At 42.9% G+C, this 25,899-nt stretch overlaps 2 protein-coding genes across 5 annotated transcripts in view; both read left to right on the forward strand.

Moving 5' to 3' along the window:
* The window catches only part of kmt2a (lysine (K)-specific methyltransferase 2A), a 39,726-nt gene extending 25,906 nt beyond the window's left edge, over window positions 1–13,820 (forward strand). For all 3 annotated transcript variants that reach the window (XM_069148031.1, XM_069148033.1, XM_069148032.1), the window contains exons 23-34: window positions 147–307; window positions 420–566; window positions 706–3,382; window positions 3,484–6,132; window positions 6,434–6,505; window positions 6,587–6,813; window positions 7,105–7,179; window positions 7,296–7,470; window positions 7,923–8,030; window positions 8,139–8,219; window positions 8,657–8,786; window positions 8,921–13,820. In XM_069148031.1, the coding sequence (XP_069004132.1) occupies window positions 147–307; window positions 420–566; window positions 706–3,382; window positions 3,484–6,132; window positions 6,434–6,505; window positions 6,587–6,813; window positions 7,105–7,179; window positions 7,296–7,470; window positions 7,923–8,030; window positions 8,139–8,219; window positions 8,657–8,786; window positions 8,921–9,196 (6,778 nt within the window). In that variant the 3' untranslated portion in view covers window positions 9,197–13,820. The remainder of the gene's footprint in view (window positions 1–146; window positions 308–419; window positions 567–705; window positions 3,383–3,483; window positions 6,133–6,433; window positions 6,506–6,586; window positions 6,814–7,104; window positions 7,180–7,295; window positions 7,471–7,922; window positions 8,031–8,138; window positions 8,220–8,656; window positions 8,787–8,920) is intronic.
* A 3,786-nt stretch (window positions 13,821–17,606) lies between these two features.
* c1qtnf5 (C1q and TNF related 5) lies at window positions 17,607–25,178 on the forward strand. Of its 2 annotated transcripts, XM_069148042.1 has the most exons (4): window positions 17,607–17,828; window positions 19,141–19,168; window positions 22,157–22,401; window positions 22,481–25,178. In XM_069148042.1, exons 2-4 carry the CDS (start codon window positions 19,146–19,148, stop codon window positions 22,999–23,001), a joined length of 789 nt encoding a protein of 262 aa, XP_069004143.1. In that variant the 5' UTR covers window positions 17,607–17,828; window positions 19,141–19,145; the 3' UTR covers window positions 23,002–25,178. The 2 variants fall into 2 exon arrangements, with proteins under 2 accessions (XP_069004143.1, XP_069004144.1); XM_069148043.1 differs by lacking the exon at window positions 19,141–19,168.
* Window positions 25,179–25,899: the final 721 nt, after the last annotated feature.

A 25,899-nucleotide genomic window follows, 5' to 3' on the forward strand; every position in this document is an offset into this window, starting at 1 on the left:
TTTGATACATCAGAAAGTGTTCTTTTGCTATTTTAAGTGGCAGCCATACTATTGTTTTTATGATTAAAGTATCTATCTGCTGGTGGATATTGAAACTGCCAAATTAATTGAGTCAAACTAAATAAATTCTCTTCTCCCCTCCCCAGGTGTTCAAGGGTCTACTGGAGTACTCTCGATGCTCGAAAGCGCTGCGTGTATACCTGTCGGATCCTAGTTTGTCACCCTCCAGTGGCAGAGTCTGACCTGATGAGCATGATGGCTCCCGAGGAGAATCGAACGACAGCACACAGCCCACCTCCCATAACAGGTAACCTACAGACTTTACATACTGTAGGTTACAACAGTAGTATGCTATTTGGTGCTATAATGTGTAAAACAAAACTGTGTTTTGTGTTGATTTTTCTTCTTTTATATTTTAGACTTCCCTGATCCATTTGAATCCCCAAGGCGCTCTGACACCCTTTCCCCTACCAACACCCCGAAGCTCAGGGTTTACACGAGGAACCGACACCCCAGCTACCCCCCTTGTCAGCGGTCAGTAGGACCCAGGCCTATGCCAACTCCAGGTATGGATATACATCCCCCTTTTTAAAAAAAAAAAAAAAAAAACTTACAATAGATTCTACAGAAGAGAAACTTATTTCAAAGTTATTAATTGTGGCTTTCTTCTTAGTAGTCTCAATTTCAATTTATTTTATTTTGTAGGAGGGACCTCTCAGCCCCAAAGCCATGAGATTGTGACAGTGGGAGACTCTCTGGTAAACCCCGGCAAGCGGAATATTGACTCTCGTCGTCACAGCTCCCCTTCACTCTCTCCTCCTCCCCACCAGCTGAACAGACAGAGAGGGGTGACCTCCCCGCCTCAGATATTATCACGACCCCTTACCTCACCCCCTCCCCTCATCCCTTCCCCTGCCAGAGACCCCGAAAAGTCCAAACACCCCAGCAAAGACTCAACAAAGAGTCCAGTCCAGAGGGAAGATGAAAGAGGTAGATTGTTTTCCACAGACAGAAACAGACAACAACCATCCAGAGACCAAGGTCTGAGAGATGCAGACAAGGGGAGAATGTCAAGTCGAGACCAAGCTTTTAAGGATTTTGATAAAAGTAGATCATCTCGAGAACTTGGGCAGAAGGACTCTGACAAGGGCGATATATCAGCCAAAGAGACAGAAAAGAGGAGACCACTGAGTAAAGAGGCGGGTCTGAAAGAATCTGACAGGGGACGACCTCTCAGTAGAGATCCCTTAAGAGATTCAGTAAAGGGAAGGCAAGCAAACAGAGACTCAGAGAAAGGGAGACAAGCAAGCAGAGAGTCGAGCTCTAGAGAAACAGATAAGAGTAAATCATCCTCTAGAGATCCCAGTTATAAGGATACGGACAAAGCTAGGTCACTCGGTAGAGATATAGGACAAAGGGACTCTGAGAAGCATCGACAATATAGCAGGGAAACAGGAAAAGACTCAGGCCAAGGTAAAGACAGACCGTCTAGCAGGGACTCTGACAAGGGTAGACCTCCCTCTAGAGATTCCAGTTATAGAAGCACAGAGAGAAACAAAGACTCTGGCTCAGGGAAAGATAGTAACCCTGGTAGTCAGTCCAAACAGACTGGAGGTGAGAGTAAGAGCGCAAGACTGGCACCTGCAGGCTCAGGCCAGTCTTCCCCTCCTGTGGGCACTGCTGTTCTCACAGGTCAGCACAGAGGCGGCAGCACCAAGCAGACAGACAAGCAAGGGAAACATGGAGGCAAAGATCAGGATGTTTCTGCAAACCTCAGTTTGTTGCCTCGTCACCGGTCCACCCCCATTTCTAATATCATCCAGTGCAAGGACAAGCCCAGCTCAGGGAAGGAGGGTAGTAGTGGCACTGGAAATTTAATACCATCTTCACTCCATAAGGACTCTGTTGTTGGGAAATCTGGCTCCCCACAGCCTTCATTTCAGAAGTCCAATACTCGGAAATCAAACGATTACTCATCAAGTCCCGTCACAGCAGCGGCTGTGAAGCCTCTGTGGTCGTCAAGGACATCAGGGGAAGATGATGCTGTTAAACGAGGCTCCATGCACCTGGCCTCCCCAGCTGCAGCCTCAGCTGCCAAAGAAAAACACCCCAAAGTTAAGACAGCAGGCAGCAGAGACGTGTCCAAAGACCGCGATAGAGAGAAGACCCTTCAGAACAGCAATAGCAGCAACAAAATTCCACTCCTCAACAATAATACTAAAGCTACTGGCAGCTCCAACACACATGCTACAAACCCCAGCTCCCACAACAGCAGCAATAGCAAAGCTCCAATTCTTGGAAACAGCACCAAAGCCCATGGGAAGGCTCAGGGTGACAAGCATGAGAACCAGAGAGGGGACAGGTCATCCTCAAAGAGCAGAGAAAATTACTCCTGTCCAGAGAGGAAGAACAGCTCCAGTCTAGACAGCTTACAGCAGCTGCAGCAGGCTGGTCTAGCTCCAGAGAAAGGAGTAAAGACCTCTTCCCAGTCCCACACCCAACAAGCAACAAACCAGCTGCCGTTGTCCTCCAGGGATAAAAAGCGATCAGTTAAACCCCCTGCTGCAACTCCACTGAAGACTGATATCAAGACTGACCCCAACGGGACCAGCACTGTTGGCGGTATCTCTTCTTCCTCCTGTCCCACGACCACTGCCTCCACTGTTTCTCCTGCCGGCCAGGGGACCCGTCGCTCAGCCCGCTCCGCTCTCTTCTCCTCACCCTCCGCCAGCAGTAGTAACAGCTCTGAATCTGACACCCAGACTCAGACGGAGGAAGACGATCTGCGCAAAGAGCACTCGCGCAGTGAGCTCCGGGACCACCACAGCCTCCTCGCTCAAGGCACTGAGGATGAGGGCGACGGCGCCGAAGATGACCACGACAGAGGTATGGAGGACAAACATCACGAGGATGACAGCGACGGATCAGGGTCAGCCAAGCGGCGTTACCCTCGACGCAGTGCCCGTGCACGCGCCAACATGTTTTTTGGCCTCACGCCCTTCTATGGGGTTCGCTCGTACGGTGAAGAGGACTTTCCCTTCTACAGCAGCGGGGATGGAGCCGGGGCCATGGTGAAGAGAAGGACCGGTGGCCGCAAGAAGTCAGCTGAGGGGCAGGTGGATGGAGCAGATGATATGAGCACCTCGTCTTCATCAGGGGACAGTGGAGAGGATGACGACAGTGGAATGAAACACAGGGGTAAAGACCCTTACTACTACAACTTCACCCGAACAATAATTAACCCTGGTGAGGGTCTGCCATCGATAGAAGGATTAGACCAGTGCCTGGGCAGGGGATCCCAGCTTCAGCGCTTTCTAAAAGATGAGGAGCAGCATCAACAAAGGGTTCAAGAAAAAGCAGAAGAGGACATGCTGAGTGCTTTGTAAGTACATATATTTTTGCTAAAATATTTATTTAAAATTTAGTTTCTATAATTTTCTGTTGTCTGTTAATCTGACATATTTTCTTTGCTATGTTGAACAGGACTTTAGGCAAGCAGCGTATCGGCCAGCTTGATGGTGTGGATGACGGCTCAGAGAGCGATAACAGCATCTGCACCACCAGCACCACAACCACTACGGCCACCTCCTCTGCCACCCCACATAAGAGCACTCCGAAGAGGAGGGGCAGAGAAAGGCACACTGAGAAACCTGACTCGCATGACTCAAGCAAGGAGGCTGATAACAGTGGTGGAGCAGTAAGTGGCAACACTCGTGAAGGCAGAAAGAACCAGAAGGAAAATTGTCTCCCTCTTGGAGGCGGGGTCAAGTCCCAATCACAGAGTCAGGGTCAGGATCCTCTTGAGGCCCAGCTGTCCCTCAGCACAGACTTGCTCAAATCAGACTCCGACAACAACAACAGTGACGACTGTGGGAACATTTTGCCATCAGATATCATGGAGTTTGTCTTAAACACGCCTTCCATGTCATTGCCGGCTCTTGGTCAGCAGTCTGAGCCATCGTCCTCAGAGCTGCTGCTGGATGAGGGCTATGTCGGGGTGGATGTCAACAGGCGTAAAGACATCTTGTTCGATGACTTTTCCCAGCCGCTGCCCAGTGCCGAAAGTGGAGGGGTTGTGGAGAGTAGTGTGAATAGCTCCATATCTGTGGAGGAGCCATATCTTCCCTTGGAGCTCCCCTCTGATCTCTCCGTTCTGACCACTCGCAGCCCTACTGTCAGCACCAGTCAGAACCACACGGCTGGGAGTCTCATCTCAAATACCTCAGACCGATCCATGCTGGGCTTGAACTCCGACCCAGAGACCATCAGTGGAGAAAAGAGTGCGGACAAGAAAAGAGCAGGGCCAGGTGTTTCACCGTCGGAGAATCAGCACGATGCTGCAACGTTGGGAAACAGGGACAGACAGGACACAGAGGGTCACATGACTCCAGAGCAATTTATTCCCAGCCCTGCTATTGGCCAGGTGGTTGAACCTTCAGCTAACCAGGACGTTCCCAGGAGTTCTGGTACTCCTGGTTTGCCAAGCTCTCCCTCTCTGCCTCTCCAAGGTCAGAAATACCTCCCAGCATCAGCGGCAGCTGCAGGTAGCCCCAGTCCCGTGCCTGGACCAGGATCTTCCCAGGCTCAGGTTTCCAGCCCAGCAGTTCTCAAGCCAGGCCCTGATAAGCTCATCGTGGTCAATCAGCAGTTCCAGCCTCTCTATGTCCTTCAGACTGTCCCGAACGGCGTCACCCAAAAAATTAGTGCCACAGGAGTGATGGACACGAGCTCTCCTGCAGTGCTGAGCTCCATGACTCTTACCACAGGGTTGAATACTGGTTTATCTACAGCCCAGCCAATATTTCCAGCTGGTGGAAAAGTCCTGGGCACCATGTCTCACCCCTCTCAGATTCACACCTTTACAGGACAGACACATACAGGCTTCCAGACCGGGATCCCCAGCACCACCTCAGGGCTTCTCATTGGTTTGCCCTCCCAGCCCCACGACCATTCCCAGATTCTGGTCTCAGAGGCTGGTCGGCCACGTGAGTTGGGTCCCAGCGTTACCATAGTTTCCAGTCCCTCATCCCTCATCTCTTCCCCGACTGTACTTGCTTCTGCTCACGGCAAGAAGAGGCCTATCTCTCGTCTTCAGCCAAGAAAAAGTAAAAAGTTGGCCCGCTCCCGGAACCAGCCCACTCTGGCCCCGTCTGAAGTAGGCCCATCTAACATGACCCTCATCAACCTGTCTTCCCCTCAGATTACTGCTAGCATCCCTGGCCAACCTGGTGGCCTGGTTGAGTTAAGCACAATCTCCACTTCCCAACGCAAGGTTCCCAATATTATCAAAAGGCCAAAATCAGGGAGTGTTATGTACTTGGATCCCACGACTCTCCTTCAGCAGAGAATTCCTGGTCCTGCTCAGCCTGGTATCCTGGGTCACGATTCCTCTACTCATCTCCTACCTTGCACCGTCTCTGGTCTCAACCCCAGTCAATCAGTGTTGAATGTTGTGTCTGTGCCCCCTAGTGGTGGCCTACTGGCACAGGGAACCGTCTCACTCTCCACCCCTGTCCTCAGCTCTGCTGAGATCACAAGGCCGATAAGCAACCTCCTTTTTAAAGCGAGTCCACATGGATTGGGTCTGTCAGATCAGCCAGTGGTCCTTCAATCAGCAGGAGCTCCTCTGATGTCACAGCTTAGCTCCTCTGTTCAGACATCTATCGCTAGCAGCATCTGCGTCCTGCCCTCCCAACAGACTATCAGCATGGCTGTCAGCCAGCATGGAGAGACAGAAGGCAGTAATGTCCACTTACAGCACCAGCCTCAGCCCGTTAACAGTTCCCAGACTGCGGACTCATGTCCAAACACTGTTACTTTAGCTCGCAGCCCATCCACCCCTCTAAGCCCCGCCAAGGGACGTGTCGTTGGAGTGTTCACGCAGACGCAGACCTCTGCACACTCCCAGACCAGGAGAACAACTCCTATTCCCCGATCATCACAACATAGACCACCTAACTCCACCACAGTCATGTCAGCAGCAGCTGCAGGTTCAGGAGCAGCAAAAGGCAAACAGAAAGCAAAGAGGAGCAGGCAGAGTCCAGACGTAAGCAACGGCAAGAAGCTCAAGGCCTCTCAGGCAGAGGAGCATCGGGGCAACCCCGCAGGACGGATCCCATCCTCAAACCCAAGGTGAGGCGCTCTCACAGTTTCGGGTGTTTAAATATGTGTCATGTTTACGTGTTATGTTTATGCATTTAGAACATTTCAAAAAAAGTTTAAGATTGTGTTAGTTTGATTGTCATAATCTACTGTTCATACTTAATATCACATTATGCGGTTCTATCAAATATTCAGAGCGATAAGGCAGACTTTGTTTGTTTTTTATGAATATAAGAATGGGATTGATGTATCGATCAGATGCTTCTTGACAAACAAATGAACTTCTTTTTTTTTTTTTTTTTAAACCTTTCCAATCTTTTTTTTTTTCAAGCAGCTCCAAAGAGCTCAGCTCCCCTGAACCTATGGACACAGGAAAGCCCCCGGATAAGGCAACCAACAAGAGGTATGGAGTATCAATATTAGTTACCCATCTTCAAACTAATCCTAATCTAGAGTACTAATGTTTGACTTGCATCTTTTCTAGTATGTTTGGTAAAAAGAAGTCATTTGAGGGACACGTTTTACCGGGCAAAGTAGTGGGAAAAGACAAACTGTCTGCAACTGGAGGAGCAGGGTCTCTTCTTGTGGCGTCACCACCCGACCAGGATGGCAACAGCAGGGATACCGGCTTAGATAGCAAACCCAAGAAGGGCATCATCTTTGAAATCTGCAGTGAGGACGGGTTCCACATCCGCTGTGAGAGTATTGAAGGTGAGAGGAAACTTCCACTTGACGCTGGATCAGATTTCCTCACTACATGTAAATGTGAAACCGAGTATCTGCTTTGACGGAACAAATAATTCAGTGTAAAACACGTATTACACGGTGCACATTAAATGTCACAAGCATGGACCATATTTCACATGTATAAAAGGATTTTGTGTTAAGTGGATACAGTAATGATAATGGTAATAAATTAGAAATAAATAATAGTTTTAAAAGCAATAATATTATAACCAGATGTTAGGTGCATTACCTAAAATGTTGACTGTCCCTCTACAGAGGCCTGGAAATCCCTGACCGATAAGGTGCAGGAAGCTCGCTCCAATGCACAACTCAAAGAGCTCTCTTTTGAAGGTAAGGGTTCATTCTGACAACAAAGTCTGTATTTTGAGAAGGTTCTCTTAAGGACAAATATATACAGTATTTGCATATTGGAAGTGAAGACTGCTGTTTTTCTCCGCTCCTCCCAGGTGTGAATGGCCTGAGGATGCTGGGAGTTGTCCACGAGGCTGTGGTCTTCCTGCTGGAGCAGCTGTACGGCTCCAGACACTGTCGGAGCTATCGTTTCCGCTTCCACAAACCAGAGGAAACCGACGAACCTCCCATCAACCCCCACGGCTCGGCTCGTGCAGAGATCCACCACAGGTCAGGAAGGGGGCCGACACGCGCACTCATCTATTGGTCATCAAGATTGTAGTGCGTGGATGACGATTGCTCTTCCACCGCAGGACCTAAGTGCTCAAAGGCAGAGCCTGTTGTAACAAACAGAGACATGATAGTGGTGCCATTTATTTCACTGCTTGAGGTTATTATGCACTTGGTGACTGGTCAGATTTGTAAAGATCAATCAGAGCAGTGATCACACACAACTACAATAGTGCAGCCACTTAACCATTTCGACTTATATTACCACACTGTAGTGCTCTTTTTTTTTTTATTTGCACACTCTGTATATGTTGCATAAACAATGCAGAAAATGTGAACGTCACCCCAAAATAATTGTGTATGGATACCGCTTTGTTCATGAGGATCTTCTGTCAGATTTTAATAAGCCTGTCTCGTGTGTGTTCCTGACTATTTTCTGTTCCACCCACCAGGAGGTCTGTGTTTGACATGTTTAATTTCTTGGCCTCAAAACATCGGCAACCTCCCGAGTACAGGCCGCAGGAAGACGATGACGAGGAAGGGCAGCTCAGGACTGCCAGGTAAATTGCAGCACAGGCAAAATCTCATTCATCTATTTTACAGTCAATAGGATTATGCTAAAATATGACTTACCTTTATTATTACCTTGTGTTATGCTGTCATTGCAGGCGTGCTTCCATTGAGCTACCACTTGCTGCGAGATTCAAGCAGCTTAAGGCCACATCGAAGGAAACTGTTGGAGTTTACAGGTTAGAATAATAGTGTTTCTTTTGTTACTTGTATTCAATTAATTTAGTCTGATGAAAAGTTTCTTCAGCGGATTTTGTTTGAAATCAGCTGTTGGACTTTTCAGACTAGTAGCAAATACCAGGTTGCTTTAATATTCAGACGTTTAATATCAAGTTAAGTCACTTCTATTCTTTGCTGTTAGCCAGTTGAATTTATTGTTATAACCAAGTCTTGATAGACTTGAAGGTTTTAAACAATGTGTGAAACAGTAAAGGGTTTTTAATTTGAAATAAGGACTTTTAATTTGAAATGAAAGTTTATCACACAGTAACGGACATTCACATTTATGGGCTGGCCCACCGTTTAGGTCCAGCCAAAGCATGTGGTCAAAACATAAGGATTTAAGATTATAGACTTACATAACATTACGGTGACTCACTGTTTTTTTTTCCTGCAGGTCTCCTATTCACGGCCGAGGTCTGTTCTGCAAGAAAACCATTGAGGCTGGCGACATGGTCATTGAATACTCTGGAAATGTCATTCGATCTGTGCTCACTGACAAACGGGAGAAATATTATGATGGAAAGGTGAGTTCATGGGATTGAGCTTTAAGTTTCAAATTAATACTTTTGTTTGATTAACTTGATTTAAAAAAAAAAAAAAAAAAAAAAAAAAGTATCGAGAGAATCAAACATACAATCTGTCTTCTCTCTCCTCAAAGGGGATTGGCTGTTACATGTTTCGCATCGATGACTACGAGGTGGTAGATGCCACGGTTCACGGCAACGCTGCCCGCTTCATCAACCACTCCTGTGAGCCCAACTGCTACTCTCGGGTCATCACCGTGGACAGCCAGAAGCACATCGTCATCTTTGCCTCTCGCCGCATCTACTGTGGAGAGGAGCTCACATACGACTACAAGTTCCCTATTGAGGACGCCAGCAACAAGCTGCCGTGCAACTGCGGCGCAAAGAAGTGTCGCAAGTTCCTCAACTGATACCCGTATCTGAACAACTTAAAGAGGACTGCTGAGCAGCAGTGCCACAGTGTCCTGAGGACCCCCTGCTGGGGGTTGTCACGGCACTGGCTTTATGCTGAATTTAAAGGTCTGGTCTACGAAGGATCACAGCTGCAAACAGGGCACGGGCTCTGTCAGTGTCTCTGCTGCTGGTGTTGGCAGAGACAGCAGTTGTCGGTTTTACTGTATATGCAGGAAGGGCCATTTTGGAGGACGGGCCATTTGTAGAAATTCCAACATATTGTGCCTCCTTTTGTCTCATTTACATTTGGCATGGGAAGTTTCACCTTCACAGGTGAGTAATTGAAATCGCGGCATTGCAATATCAACTTTTATTTATATTTGGATGATACAGTTTACCCCTTCATAATTTTTTACATTGGCCCATCCTCCTTAATTTTCTACAAGTATGTTTTGGTCTACTAATGCTGAGATTTGAACATAGAAGAAAAAAAAAAAAAAAAAAAAAAAAAAATCAAAGAACTTGGTTTCATTTTACACCAAAGTGCAATTTGTTGAAGGGACTTGTAACAGTAATTTTACTAGAAGTAAAAATTATAAACTTTTTTTTTTTTTTTTTTTTTTTTTTTTTTTTATCTAAGTGTCAGCTGTTATTGATGCACATCTCCCTGTCTGAATGTGCCCTGATGCCTTCAGCGCTGTTGTGATTTACTGGAACTTTGCCTCGAACCAGGTTTTTTTTTTTTGTTAAAAGCCTGTGGGTGTGTACATTTGACACTGTAAATAGGAGCTGCTTGAGTATAAGCAGCCTGATGAGAGCTGTACAGGTGGACACACTAGGGGGAGCAGTGGCCACAGAAAGGAAGAGGGAAAGAAAAGACAAGGGGGATGGGGAGGGACGGGAGGGGGAAGGGAGAAAAAAAAAAGTTTATATTTGGCCATTTGTGTAACAGATGATATCTGAGGTTGATACCATCTGATGTACTTAAATGGACTTTTAGTCTGACAGCTTGGTAGCTACGTAGACATGTTGTTGATTGGGATGAAGCCTCAGGCCTGAGAGAGCGAGGCAGCTAGAGATTCTGGTGGACTGACAGCCAAGGGACCAGAGAAACCTACTGATGTGCTTGAGTAGATATATTTATAATTGATTTTTGGAGCTGTGTTCCAGACACAGAAATGGATCTGACAGACAGACATGTTGCAGGTTTGTGCATGCTGTTGTTATCATCAGACTTGTTTTTGGTAATTGTATACGCTTGGACTTTTCAATCACGTTCCAAATTACAGCAGCAAAGAGAACCAAACATCATGCCCTTGAATTGAATTTTTCACACAGCTTGTTTTCTTCTTGGCCTGTTGTGATAATCATTACTATGGAAAAAAAAAAAAAAAAAATGTTTTTTTTTATTTTTTTTTATTTGTATTGAGTCTTCTAACGTCTTGTCTGTTATCTGTCTTTTTATTATGGACAGGGAAATATCATGCTTGCTTTTAAAAAAACAAATGTAAATAATGTATATTTTTCTACAAAAAAAACTTAAAAGCACTCACTAGTGAATAGCACTTAATGATGGTATTTATATTTTTTAAAAAATCGTATTTATTTTATTGCCATTTTTGTAGGAAATAGAGGTTTACAAACACTAATGCTTGGTCTATATGTTTTGTATTCCGCTGCCTTTTCAAAGTTGTTTTTTGGTGTAATTTTGTTTTTTGTTTTTTTAATTTGTAGCCTGAATGTTTTCTTTGATTCCAAAGACTGACGCTGGTCTGTGGCTTGGTCCCCATTTAGTTCAGTCCACCAGTAGCTCTTCATCTATCCCGGGCCGTTCGGTCAGAGCTGACGTTTTTTTTTTTTTTGTTTTTTTTTTTTTTTCTTTGTTCATTGTTCCAGTTCTAGCTGGCAGTATTGCAGTCATGTGAACTATTATTATGCACTTGAGAGAGTTTAGATTGTTGATCCATAGCAGATATCTCCTCTCTCCAGCCTTATTGTCTTCACGCCGCATCACACCAAGAATCAAGTCCACTTTCAGGCTCCTACCTGGCAGTCATATCGAAGGGATTCAGTTTTCAGTCACGAATCAGCCATTGGTCGACAGGCTTACAGCCAATTGGAAACTATTAACTTTAAGGTGTTACGTCCCTCTGCAGACTTGGTCTATAATAAAGAGGTGCCTTTATTTTAATTCCACCAACTTCATATCTACGTTGAGCCAGTTTGATTATTTAAACAAAATTATGTTGCCATGGTGACTGCTTATCAGAGCTCACCAGCATTTGGAAATGACTTTTTATTCTTTCATTCAGTGTCGTTGTGGTTAGTTGTAACTGAGTATGCATCTTCTCTCCTACAAGCCTTCATGTCCTTGACTGTATAGAGAAGTAGACTGTTTAGACTGGCTGGTTCCACTATGTGACTGAAGTTTTGTCCCTTTTTAATTAACTTATTCTCGTCTGCCACTCGTGCTGACTTCCTTCTCACCTAAAGGCCGTTAGCAGTTACTCCCACACTGCCCCGTATTGTTGTGAACTGAAACTAAAACATGACCCACAAATGGTTTGCACTTTAGCTGTGACACAGGCACTGAATAGACATAGGACAACGCCGCTCTTTCTCCAGACAGACAATGCAACTCCAATGCTGAAACCACAAGCACATACAGTCACCGAGGATTCTTTGAGTTTGTGCGTCAGGCTCTGATACAAAAACCGAGTTTGGTCGACGTGGATCGGTCCTGACGACTCCTGATAGTGTTGTTTGAGGCTCTAGCGAAGTGCACTTGACTCTTTTTCTGCAACAAAGTGAAGGCAGGGACCACACCAGCAGCCCTCTCCTTCCTGTGCCGCTGTACAACCACGAGGCTGGCCTGTCAGTCAAGGTGGAGGGGTCAGCCGGGGTTTGCACACGCTGCACCAACGTCGGGCTCGCTGGGTTCTGCTGCTAAGGTCAACAATGAATGTATATTCTTCCTCCACATCACTTGTGATGATGTTGATACTTTGCCAGCTATATTTGTTTTCAGTTCTCATGTCGACTTCCCTGGTAGATGTGGACGATGTGTAGATGTGACCTCACACTGGGCAGCAGCAGCAGTTTTATTTCAGCACTGGAAATAACACGCAGGTGGGAACAGCAGTGGCATTTCTGTCTGAAGGACAACAGGTTCTTACTGGGTTAGCTCAAACAGTTCACGCCAGCGTCGGTGATAACACGGTTACTGATGCTAAGGGCTCTGTCTACGACTCTCACTTCACGAGATCCACTTCTGCATTTTCAGGGTCAGAGGGTTCAGTGATCAATAAGTCATTTATTTCTGTTTTTAAACAGCATACTACAATAAGGAAATAGTCTCTGTTGTTTCTTCGGACTTCATTTTACAACGCCACACCAGTGGCCCTTCTCCGTCGTGATCTGTAATTATAGTATAAATACTTAACAATATTATACGGAAACATGCATAGTAATTTCTTGTACTTTAGTATCTATACAATATATGGAATGGACAGACAAACTTAGTTACAGTAGCAAAACAGCAGATTTATAATGGTTAATAGCAATGTTTCAATGTACTCTATAATGGTTTTGTGTTACAGTACTATCAGATAAAACTAACGTGCATCATTCTTTTGTATATTGATATCCAGTACCAATTTTTGCTGTGCCTGTGAGTGTTCCTTCGCCAGCAAGGAGCGTTGCAGTTTTTCTTTTTATTTTCTTTCTGGAAAGGATCAGTTTTTATGTGATGAGAAATGTAACTGTATTAATGTGGTTGTGAACTTCTTGAGGTCAGCCTTTTGAGTTTTTTCTGTTTGTTTTGTTTTGGGTTTGTTTGTTTGTTCGTTTTCTGGTTGTTGTAGTGAATGTTTTCTGTTTTGTTTTAAAGAAAAAAAAAATGTTTTAACAGGGATTTTTTTAGACGGCTTACTTGATGTGGTAAAATTAAGAGTTTGGTTTGTGGAGACTGACCAGGAGTTCAAAGATCCCACCAAAATGGCGTTATGTTTTTCATTTTGGAAACCTATCGCGTCTCCCTGACCACCTCTCTCTCCTCCGAAGCTTTGGTTGTACTTATTGTGTACTGTTTTTATAGGAAGTCATAATGCTGAGATAATGCTGATGTTGAAAACTTTTAATTTATTTATTTTGTGCAACATCCAGCCTGAATTGTTCTTTTTACAAGTCAAGGTTGTGGAGAGGTCGGACGAGTACTTAACCTGTATTTGTAATTTTCTAATTGTTTCTTGTATAGAAGTTGTCAGCCTTGGGTAGGATGTGGTGTCACAGAGAGAGCGGACGGTAGGAAGTGCAAGAAAAGAGGGATCGTGGATCATGAACAGGCTTGTTTTCTTTTGCCTTGAAATATACCTTTGTCTTATCAATATCTCCTCCTGCTCTCTGTAATAACGGTATTCACGACAGTCATATTTTCTCCCATTTAACAGTGTTCTTTCAATACACATCAACAAAATGAAGGAAAACCACCACCGTGAAAATAAACCACAAACTACTTGGTTGAATGTATAATTAGGAAACAAAGTTGTACATAAGTGTAAAAAGAAAAGTTTCTAATCATGTTTATTTTCTATGCACTTTTTTATTTAAGTGATAGTTTAAATAATAAACATGTCTCCTTTACTCTTTTCTGCCTCGTTTGCTGTTTGATTTGGAAGCTGCTGAGTTTTTAAGAACGTCTTGCTGTTTAATTAACAGTCTAAGCACACGGTTTCATTCAGAGCTCTTCTGGAGGTTTTAGTCGTATCACATGGTCTTCTTCGACAGATCTTCTTAAGCCAACATGGATGTGAAGTCCTCTAGCTGTTTGAATACATTTTGGAGCTCTTCTAGGCATCCACTGGCTTCTACCTAACTTTGCACAATCTGAAAATAATCTTTGGGCACTTTTCAGAGACTTGGTGTGTTTAATCAACATCAAGTGCAGACTGTTCATTCTGCACCGTTAATGCGTCACCACGCAGCAGGAAAATGAACACCGTCTCTTTTTTTAAAATTCTGTAGAAAAACCAATGGAAACGTTTGATGGCCAGGAATAACAGGAAGAAATGTGGCTGCTATTGAGTATTTTTTATCGTAAAGGAAACTTCCCAATGTTTTCTCAATTAATCTTAAATCAATGAAATACTATAAATGGTAAAAAAAAAAACCCTCTCCAACTTTTGTTCACAAAACCCAAAGTGACTCGCAGTCCAAAACCCAAAGACAATTCAGTTTACTGTAATATAACGAGCAAATTTGATCATCCAATGATTAGCATAGTTCCCTCAAGAATATAAGAAAACATAAACTAGTAAATATCTCATCAAAATAGTTTCTCTCATTATTTTGTTGATTTGATAAATTGACCCTCTGTTTCAGTTCTGCAAGTTTGAGCAAAGACTTGAAGTGACCTTCAAAATAAGATGTTTATACTGGAGCTTCTTGGTTTATACTGACTTTTTGGAACAATGGGATGACATCAGATCAGAGGAACTTAATAATTACGTGTTGTGGCATTTTATGTTAAAGTTTTGGACAGTTATTAAAAGAAAGAGTCTGGTCCCAATAATGACGCATTTTCAGGTTGAAAACTGAGCCTTTCTCCCTCCAAGAGCAGATGTGCTGTGAAATCAGTGCCTCATTATACTGTGTTGTTTCTTTTTTGAGAAGTACGTTCACAGTCTGTCTGTTTACTCTGAAATGTTAGACTGTTTCTGAAACACACAACGAAACCCCAAACAGAAACAGCCTTATTATTTAGCTAAGGCAAACACACTTTGGCAGTAACTTCAATCCCACCCACTAGAAATGAGTTTAAATTGTTGGGTTGCCGTGTGGTCCAAATTAACAGTAAATCCCCCGACCAGTGGTTTATGAATTCTTACAGGAAATTAGTGTTGCAGACCCAGAATGTGCTGAGTGTGGTGCTGATAATTAAATACATGCTTTGACTTCAGTTACAGCTCACTGCCTCCACAGGAGCCAGCTGAACCCCCTCATCAAAACTGCCCCGTGACTCAAATCAAAGGAGTTGGAGCTCTTTTTGAAAAAGCGGCTGACTAACAGACCCGCCCCCCTCTCCAACGCACCACCACATTCCCATAAAACCAGCATTTCAGTGTAAAAAACACTAAACAGACCCATGTGTTCACTCCGAGCAGCTTCAATCTCTGTTCTTATGTATGTCACAGCAAAATACTTCATTTATAAACTGTAGGGTGCACCCTACAGTGTGTGCCCATTTTCACGAGCAATTATGTAATTTTAATTACCTCAATATGTGACGGTAACGCATATAGACCGACTTAATTTGGAGGAAATTATTTACACTGTAGTATTTAAACTTTTACAGGAGCAGTTGGTAAATCTGGCCCTCCAGCAAAAAAAAAAAACTGCTGCCCTTCAATACAATGTTGATGTAAATCCTTGGAACATGGCAAACCTTCGCTGCTGTGCTTCGTTCTGCACTGACCTACAGCTCACCGTGTTCAATTCAACAGATGTATCAGATGAATAAGTCAGGTACATATTCTGATCCACTTCGTTGCAATTAAAGAAGTATTCTTTGAATTAAAACAGTATTAGTTTAATTACTTTATTCTACCTGAGTGTAACAGCTCGGTTTCTCCCAAACATAAACAGCTGGGAGTCTAACTGAAATTCAGAGCCGATAACATCAATATATGAGGATATTCAACTGCATCTCTACTCTTGCATATGTGTCACATACACATCAGGACTTCGCCAAAGTAATTAAAATGTATCCAGACGGGGACATGAAATCTCCGAATTTCAGGTGCGACCCATCCACCTAACGGTCGACATACACGTACAACGCTCATCCATAAACGTCAGCCTCATTGCGATGCTAGATGAAAGTTCAGGAGATAAACAGTGTGATCAAGATTCATCCATCATTCAAATAGTTGTTGAGATATTTCAGTCTTGACTTCATAGAAAAGTGGATGTAGGTGATGAAAGTGAAGCTAATGCGAAAGTGCCCTAAACTGCATTACCACCGAGGGCTGCTTGGGGTTGGCTCTAAAAAGGCTCCGGCTGCATAGACTCCAATTCAACTTTGTTTAATTGACAGCCCTGTGATGCAGTGAGGTTTCTGATATAAGTTGGCGGGGCATAATGTCCTCGGGTTTCCAGTCAGATCGAGACAAATTCACCGCTTGATCACCCAGATCGTCCAAACACGGTCGCTTCCGGCTCCAAAATGGGACGATAGGAACAGCTGAAATGATGAACTTAAGGCTTCAGAACGGCAGTTCACAAACAAGACGTCACTGTCGACTGCCGCTTGGTCCAGACACAAAGCGTTACTCAGTTCACGAGCAAGAGGCCAACGTAAGGTGACATTAACCTCTGACATTTGACCACTAAAATCTAGTCAGTTCATCCTTTAGTCCAAGAGAAAGTTTGTGCTAAATTTGAAGAAATGCCGTCAACGTGTTTCTGACTAATGATGTTCACAAAAAAAGGGACGGACGTGAGGTCACAGTGACTTTGACCTTTAACCCCCAAAAATCGAATCAGTTCAACCTCAAGACTAAATCATTGTTTGTGCCAGACCTAAAGAAAGTTCCTCAAAGCGTTCTTGAAATATTCTGTTCACGTACTTGGGATGAAAAAACAGATGGACAACCCAGAATCATAATGTCTGTCACCAGCGCAGAGGCAGACAAATTATTATTGGATATAACTGTGAAACAAATTCTTTCACCAATAAACAAACATGTGGAAGATATTTATGTCTGTGTTCAGCTCTCGGCCTCCCCTCTTGTCTGCAATCTGGTAGTCTACCATGCAGTCTGGGTCCTCTCCGGGTCACTGCTGCATGATAACAGTGAAAACATGTTTTTTTTTTGGCCTTGGAGCTGCAGAATAAAACACCCTTTGCTCCCTTGCCAAAAAGATATTAAGACCTCTTGCTTTATCAACTTAACGCTACCACTGAAGGATTACAAGGAAAAGAGGATTACTGTCAAGAATCTTGCTCGAGTGGAAGGCTGATATTAGCAGGAAGATGCTATCTGAATCTCGCAAATGACTTCATCTCGGAGGCAGATTGTGAAAATCCCCGAGCAGAGAGACTGCCTGCTTCTATCAGCTTTTATCGGTTTATGTCTGTGCGTCTCTACCTTTCTGTTAAAGGTCTGTCTTTGTAAGCGGTGGTGTTTTTTGTGTGGTGAAGCTGGGAAGACAGCTCATTTTCATCTGCAGTGCATTGTGGTGGTGTTTTTTTGCCTTTTTTTTTGGACTGCAGCCCTCTGAACTCTGTGGTTGTTTCTCGGAGACTTTCCGCAACACCGTTATGCAATATCCCAAACATTCCTCCATTTATGACCCTCCCCTGCTCTTTTCTTATCCCTCCCTTCACACTGATCTTGTCACACTATTTGTTTTAGTTGTATTTCTCTTTTATTTGTGCTGGATTAACATCTCATACTTTCCCCTTTCTCCTCCGCCCACTGTTCTTCCTCTCCCACCCACCCTAGTTTCTAATTGGATTTCATTACCGTATCCTTCCAGTTTTTCCCAGCCGGACTCTCTGCTCAGGAGGAGCAGCTTTTCACGTTTTCTCTCCAACACACACGACATCAGCAGCAGTAGAAGCTCTCAAAGACTTCACCACATCATCTGGTAAGGTTTTCACTCTTTCCTTGAATTAAACATTAGAAATCAAACCATGAACGCTGCTCCTCAGTGCTTGAATTTCAGGGCACACAGGTGAAGAAGTTGGGATATTTGTTTTGTTTTTCCTTCAGACCATCCAGTAAACACCAAAGTAATCACAAAGTTCAGCATTGTGTATTGCAGATATAACTATTAGAATTGATCATATTTATAAAGTAAAAAGAAAGAGCAAAGCATTCAAAATGTTAAGTAAAAGTACAGAAATATAACCTGTGAAATGTAATTAAAGTATCAAAAGTACTCACTATACAAAAGAATTCTCTGTGTCAGTTTACAGTACGGCATTATTATCACTGATACAGGCTAACGTAGTATTTTAATGTTGTAGGTGGTTAAAGTGGAGCTAATTTTAACCATATATGTTGCAGGGAACTTTATTTAAATCAATACATTTATGAGCTCCTCTTACACTTTAGTTAAAACATCAGAAACTAAAACTAAAGCTGTTGGATAATGCAGTGGAGTAAAAATTACAATAATTATGATGATACCTCTCTCTATATATAGACATATAAAGTAGCATAGAATAGAAATATACAGTACAAGTTACTAAAAATTGTACTTAAGTGCAGTATATGTGCTTAGTTAAAGTTCCTCCTGGCACTAGAAAAGGCCACGTTCAGAGATACAGGGTTTAACGGGCAGCTTTTCCTTTAACAGCCTGATGCTGAGTTACAGTGAATGTGGATAATCATTATTGCACTCCAGGTGGTCTTCAGGAAACATGCCAAACTTTTCCAAATAACTGGGGCTTGTTGTTTCTGTTGCACTGAGAAATCAGATCTTTAAACTACTTCTAAACCCAGGTGGGAAAGATGAATCCAAGTCACTGGACTGGAGTTTGATTGAACTCCTCTCCAGTGATTTGGATTTAACTTTCTTCACAACTTCTGATAACACAATAATAAAAAAAAAAAAAAGTCCTAAATGTGCTCTCCAAACACAATATGTTCTCTATAAACTGAGTCAGAAGAGTAAGTACTTCCACAGTATACCTCATCCTTCACATATAAACAGTGGATTCTTCTTTTGTGCAGTCATTGAAAACATTCATGTTTCTCATCATCTGAGGGCTACTGAGGAGTGGTGGCAGACAGCTGCTCAGGCTCTCCAGTATTCGTCCACTGTCTGCTCTCCTCCTCTGCCAGGAATGCTGACATGCAGTTCTCTGTCCGTCCCTCCTTTCTCGCTGCTGTTTCTCTCTTTCATTTCTGGTTTCGTCCCCCCACCCCATCTCTCTCGTTCTCTCTTTCTGCAGCTGTTATGGATCCAGGCTCTGAATTCCAGTTAGGAGACCCACCGACGAATGACAAACTCTTAACTCTTCACTTCTCCTTATTATTGCACTCTGCAAACAGCAGGTTTTCATTTCTAAACCTGCTGTCAGACAGCTGTTACTCCTCCTTCTGCTCAGTGCATCAGTTTAGTTTATGGTGCTGTGACGCCTGTCCAGACAGACAGCCAAACGTGGCCACAGTGGGGACGAGCTTGCATTGTGCATGGACCAGAACCCGGCAGGACAAGATACAAAAAGAGGAACATTAGGATGTGTTGTAATCCAAAATATTATTTGAATTTATACATCTTATACGTGGTAGATAGCGGACATTTAATTGGATAACTGTCTGGCTGCTCATGCAGGGTCAGCTGAATTCATGTTCAGACTAGAGGAAGAGGGAGATGCAGAGACAGAGACAGGATCTGAGTTTTAGATGTGACTGAATAGTTTCTGAGTAGTCTGCCTGGTATTCAGCATTTCATTAAATCATTCTTGAAAACACTCGTTTAGAAATGAAGAATATAATTGTTTGTTTTGCAGATATGAGTAATCTATGCTCAGTGAGTAGTTTGAAATTTGTTGTAATTATTGTCCTTCTGAATGCAAATAATATTCTATAAAATAATTTTTTTTGGAATGAATAAGTCAGGACTGTAATATGAATATTTCAGCTTTTTGTGTTTTAAAAACATAAAAGGGAAGTATTATAACATATATACAGTATTTTTCTCTGTTAATACACATGAAGTGCATGATTACATTCGTACAGTGGGTACGGAAAGTATTCAGACCCCTTTAAATTTTTCACTCTTTGTTTCATTGCAGCCATTTGCTAAAATCAAAAAAGTTCATTTTATTTCTCATTAATGTACACTCAGCACCACGTCTTGACAGAAAAAAACAGAAATGTAGAAATTTGTGCAAATTTATTAAAAAAGAAAAACTGAAATATCACATGGTCACAAGTATTCAGACCCTTTGCTCAGTATTGAGTAGAAGCACCCTTTTGAGCTAGTACAGCCATGAGTCTTCTTGGGAATGATGCAACAAGCTTTTCACACCTGGATTTGGGGATCCTCTGCCATTCTTTCTTGCAGATCCTCTCCAGTTCCGTCAGGTTGGATGGTGAACGTTGGTGGACAGCCATTTTCAGGTCTCTCCAGAGATGCTCAATTGGGTTTAGGTCAGGGCTCTGGCTGGGCCAGTCAAGAATGGTCACAGAGTTGTTCCGAAGCCACTCCTTTGTTATTTTAGCTGTGTGCTTAGGGTCATTGTCTTGTTGGAAGGTGGACCTTCGGCCCAGTCTGAGGTCCAGAGCACTCTGGAAGAGGTTTTCTTCCAGGATATCTCTGTACTTGGCCGCATTCATCTTTCCTTCAATTGCAACCAGTCATCCTGTCCCTGCAGCTGAAAAACACCCCCATAGCATGATGCTGCCACCACCATGTTTCGATGTTGGGATTGTTTTGGGCAGGTGATGAGCAGTGCCTGGTTTTCTCCACACATACCGCTTAGAATTAACGCCAAAAAGTTCAATCTTGGTCTCATCAGACCAGAGAATCTTATTTTTCATAGTCTGGGAGTCCTTCATGTGTTTTTTGGCAAACTCTATGCGGGCTTTCATATGTCTTGCACTGAGGAGAGGCTTCCGTCGGGCCACTCTGCTATAAAGCCCCGACTGGTGGAGGGCTGCAGTGATAGTTGACTTTGTGGAACTTTCTCCCATCTCCCTACTGCATCTCTGGAGCTCAGCCACAGTGATCTTTGGGTTCTTCTTTACCTCTCTCACCAAGGCTCTTCTCCCACGATTGCTCAGTTTGGCTGGACGGCCAGGTCTAGGAAGAGTTCTGGTTGTCCCAAACTTCTTCCATTTAAGGATTATGGAGGCCACTGTGCTCTTAGGAACCTTGAGTGCTGCAGAAATGATTTTGTAACCTTGGCCAGATCTGTGCCTTGCCACAATTCTGTCTCTGAGCTCCTTGGACAGTTCCTTCGACCTCATGATTCTCATTTGCTCTGACATGCACTGTGAGCTGTAAGGTCTTATATAGACAGGTGTGTGCCTTTCCTAATCAAGTCCAATCAGTTTAATTAAACACAGCTGGACTCCAATGAAGGAGTAGAACCATCTCAAAGAGGATCAGAAGAAATGGACAGCATGTGAGTTAAATATGAGTGTCACAGCAAAGGGTCTGAATACTTATGACCATGTGATATTTCAGTTTTTCTTTTTTAATAAATTTGCACAAATTTCTACATTTCTGTTTTTTTCTGTCAAGATGGGGTGCTGAGTGTACATTAATGAGAAATAAAATGAACTTTTTTGATTTTAGCAAATGGCTGCAATGAAACAAAGAGTGAAAAATTTAAAGGGGTCTGAATACTTTCCGTACCCACTGTATAACATTTACATTAGTACAGCTTTTGTTATTAAGAAATGATAGACACTGCGTTATCTTTTTTCTTAAATCAGTAGGCAGTTTTGAGACTCATAATAAGTGTGCATTAAAGCCCATATGACAAAGAAATACTGAATTGCTGCAGTTTAAACTGGTCATCATCCTGCAGGTTTTAATTAAATGTAAAAGACAGCTTGTTGTTATTATTATTATTATTATTATAACAGGTCTGCCTGAGAGAACAACAGTTCATTTGATCGATTCCCTTTACTTTCAACTAAATGGAAACTTTTGTAATCCTGTGTCATATTGTGTTTAACAAGAAAAGCCAAACTACGTATTATACTGTAAGTTCCCAAATTATATTGTGAAACATTCACTTCAGTGTTTACACATGCGCAATTTCAAAACATTACATGTACTCTCTGTCCTTCTGTCATTCTGATAATGTTTTATTTACATTTGTGGGGTTTGCGGTGCACTTATGTTTAATCAGGTCGTATCTTATTGTCTTTAGTCCACCACAGATTGTACAATGTTTCCACACATGACTTCCTTCATCTCGATGTTATTTACTTTTCCTCTTTCTCTTTCAGCCCTGACACTGCCATGACCTCACTCAGGCTCTTATCCTTGTCGCACTCCCTCCTCGTCCTACTCGTCCATCTTTCCAACCAGTTAGAGGACAACAAGATCCCTCCCAGTCTGTGTACCGGTCAGCCTGGTATCCCGGGCTCTCCTGGAGTTCATGGAGGTCCCGGTCAGCCTGGGAGAGACGGGAGGGATGGGAGGGATGCTGCTCCGGGGGAGAAAGGAACGAAAGGGGACACTGGAGATTCAGGTGCTCTGTTTTATTTGTTTTAAGTGGGTGAGTGTTGTCAGTGCTGGCTGCTCATGTTTGTGCTCCTCCTCCTCTCCAGGTGAGACAGGAGTAAGAGGCCTGACCGGAGACAGAGGTGACCCTGGAGCGAAGGGGGAACGAGGGCAGGCAGGAGAGTGTGCAGTGGCTCCCAAATCAGCCTTCAGTGCCAAACTGTCTCAGGGACACCCCTCACCACTCACTGTGGGGGACGCGGTCCGCTTTGACGCGATCCTCCTCAATGAACAGGGTGACTACAACACGGAGACCGGACGCTTCACCTGCAAAGTCCCTGGAGTGTACTACTTCGCTGTCCACGCCACAGTCTACCGTGCCAGCCTGCAGTTTGACCTGATGAAGAACGGACATACGGTGGCTTCCTATTTTCAGTTTTTTGGCAACTGGTCCAAACCAGCATCTCTGTCAGGCGGGTCCCTGCTCCACCTCGTTCCTGGTGACCAGGTGTGGGTCCAGATGGCTCTCTCAGAGTACAGTGGATTTTACTCCAGCACCAAGACAGACAGCACATTCACCGGCTTCCTGGTGTACTCAGACTGGAAAAACTCTGCTGTGTTTGCCTGACATGTACTCGTGAACAAATCAAAGTCATATTCCACTGTGGGGAAATGAACCACAAGGTTTTTTTTTTTTTTTTGCCTATTTTATTTTCTAATTGAGACTTCCTGGATAAGGACAAGAGAATTGGCTGTGACGTGGTACAGCTGTATAAATAAATAACACACCAGACAGAGTTACTGAACATAGTGTGCTGGTGAAGTGTGAGGTACACCGAACAGTAGTGTTTATGCCGTGTCTGTTCTCCACTTGCTGCCTTTAAACTGCTTTGACAGTTAGTTCTTGTACCAGATGTTGTGACAGTGGCTGACCAGCCAGCTCCAGGCCACAAATTCAAACAGCTTGTTTATAATTACTGTACTTTGTTTCCCATATTTGTTACACAGCTAACATGAAACATGAATAAATCTTTAGACTTTTTAAAAGACACATGACTGACATATTTATGGTCAAAAGTAACCTTTTATACTGAAACGTGATAAATGTGAGGAGGTGAGGGTGACTAAGTGTTGAATTAAGTGTTAAATGTTCTGCACCTTTAAGTACAAACAGGACTGTTGAGCCACTTTTTGATAACACGCCTGCCGGATTTTAGTGAGATAAGTATTCAGATCCTTTAACTGAGGAAAAAGTACCAAGAAAAAACTGTAAAAATACTTGTCAAACTCCTTTTCAATTATTAGAAAAACATGGACACACTCAGTCAAAAGTCCTTTTTCTGTGGTAAATAGTGTTATATTGTCATATGTGACATTATTTAAATGTTAATACTGATGTATAAATGCAAAAAGCAGAGTCAGTTTAAACTACTTTTGTAGGTTTTTTTGTAGTTTACATCCATGTCTATCCAAACTCATATAATATGTGTATTGAGAACTCTGAACGGATTTGGCCTCTAAAGTTAATCCTGATAGAACACAAACTTGTCGCCCTGACAGCGGACGATGCTTCAAATATGGATGTTGCTGCATAGAAGCTACAAATTCTAAAACGTGGATGCTTCACGCACATCTTCAACTTGACATGCACGGATGATCAATACAATCTCCTCACTTCCAAGGTGGACACCCAAGTTTAGAGTTCAGAAACCAAATGTGGAATATGGTCACAATGTCCCCTTCTGTTCTTGAGTGTTGAAAAATGGCCAGAAAAGTGTTTTAGTAGAACATTATGATGTTACAGCGAAGTTGACCTTTCACCTTTTAGATATAAAATGCAAGCACTCTATCATTTAATCCAACCAGACATTTGTGTGAAATTTTGTAACAATTAGCATTTGAATTCTTGATTTATGGCGACAAACGTGTTTTGTGAAGTCACACTGACCTTTGATCTTTGTCCACTATCATCTAATCAGTTCATCCTTGAGTTAAAGAGAATGTTTGTGAAAAGTTTGAGAATTTCGGGAAAGATTTCTGAAGTATGGTACAACATGAGGCCACAGTGATGTTGACCTTTGACCTCCAAATCCAAATAAACTGAGTTAAATGGAACCATCTGAGACGTTTAGAAAGACACTCACTGTGCTGGAGCTGCGAAGAAGTCATAGATATCTGAATCATGACAATACCTAGGCAGCCTTATCTGTCACGGTTCACAATCTGAACATTTTTGAAATCCCTGGCGTAATCTTCAACTCTGCCTTATTTTCTATAGAGTATCATGTGTTTGTTAAATTTAAACTCTTGATCTGAAAAGTAACTCTTAAGCATAGCAGTTCAATAAATGTTAAACTGCAGTATTTCCCATACAAAGTGTAGTTATATAAAAGTATAAAGCTGCATAAAATGGAAATAAAATACAAGTAAGGTACAAGTACGGGCACTTGAGTAAATGCACTTTACTTTCCACCTTGATCAGCTTTCATGTGGCACTTTTACCAATAAAATTCAACATCCAGTTCTCTGATTTTTTTTTTTAATTCCCAAAGGCAGAGGACTCCCAAAGTAAATACCCAAATGAACACGGCTGGAAAATATTCATTTTCCACTGGATTCACACTGTTTACCTCTGCCTAATGATTTCACCAAACGCTGAAGGCACCTTGACAGACTCACAAGTTGAATTTCAACACAGTGAGCTTCCCATCAGTAATCACGGGTGTTACTCTCCCAGTTTACTGAGATAAGTCTCTGCCTCTGGCTCTTGACATTTCTATTGAGACAGAATTGTGTATTTAGGAGAATAAACTCTGACAAGACCAGAAACCATGAACAGCTCTCCGTGTCTGTCAAATGCACCACCCCAGACATGAGGAAATGTTATTTTCCCCTCACTCCCTGAGACTCCTACACCTAATTAGGTTCCAAATATATCCTCATAACTATTCCCTCTCGGGCGGAATGAGAAATGCAAGGAGTTAATCAATCTTCCCTTGGCATCAACCAGTTATTTCCATTAGTACACTGCCTGTAATTTACTCTTGAAATGCTCGAAGCCAATGGCCAGGCAGACAGTGACATCACTCCCTAAAGGGTGGGTGTCTGTGTGTTTGGGTGAAGGAAAGTAAGGGGAGATTTGGACATTTGCGGTGAAATGTAGTTGAAGACAGGATGTAGAGATGATGATATGAGAGGCCAGTCGAGACGACAGTGTGTACATACATTGTACAAGAGGCAGAACAAGAGTTTTTACCGCTTTCATTTATAAATTATAGTCAATTTATATTCGCTTATAATATTCTGCACATTTAATATGCTGTCGTGATTGTCTTTAGTCGGTTTTAAAGAAAAATCTTCAACTACTATGACAATTCTAATCAAGTTTCCAGTTAGACAACAGGCTGCTAGATTTGCTTCGGAAACAAAAAGTGCAACTCTTTCTTCTTTTATCATTTAGTGGATAAAGTAGCTCTTAGAGAAACCAATGTTTCTATATGGATTCAGTGAGTTTTAGAGATACTGG

The sequence above is a fragment of the Embiotoca jacksoni genome, unplaced genomic scaffold (genome assembly GCF_022577435.1).
Source record: "Embiotoca jacksoni isolate LCO1_2020_lvr unplaced genomic scaffold, fEmbJac1.0.p SCAF_14, whole genome shotgun sequence".
Taxonomy (NCBI): domain Eukaryota; kingdom Metazoa; phylum Chordata; class Actinopteri; family Embiotocidae; genus Embiotoca; species Embiotoca jacksoni.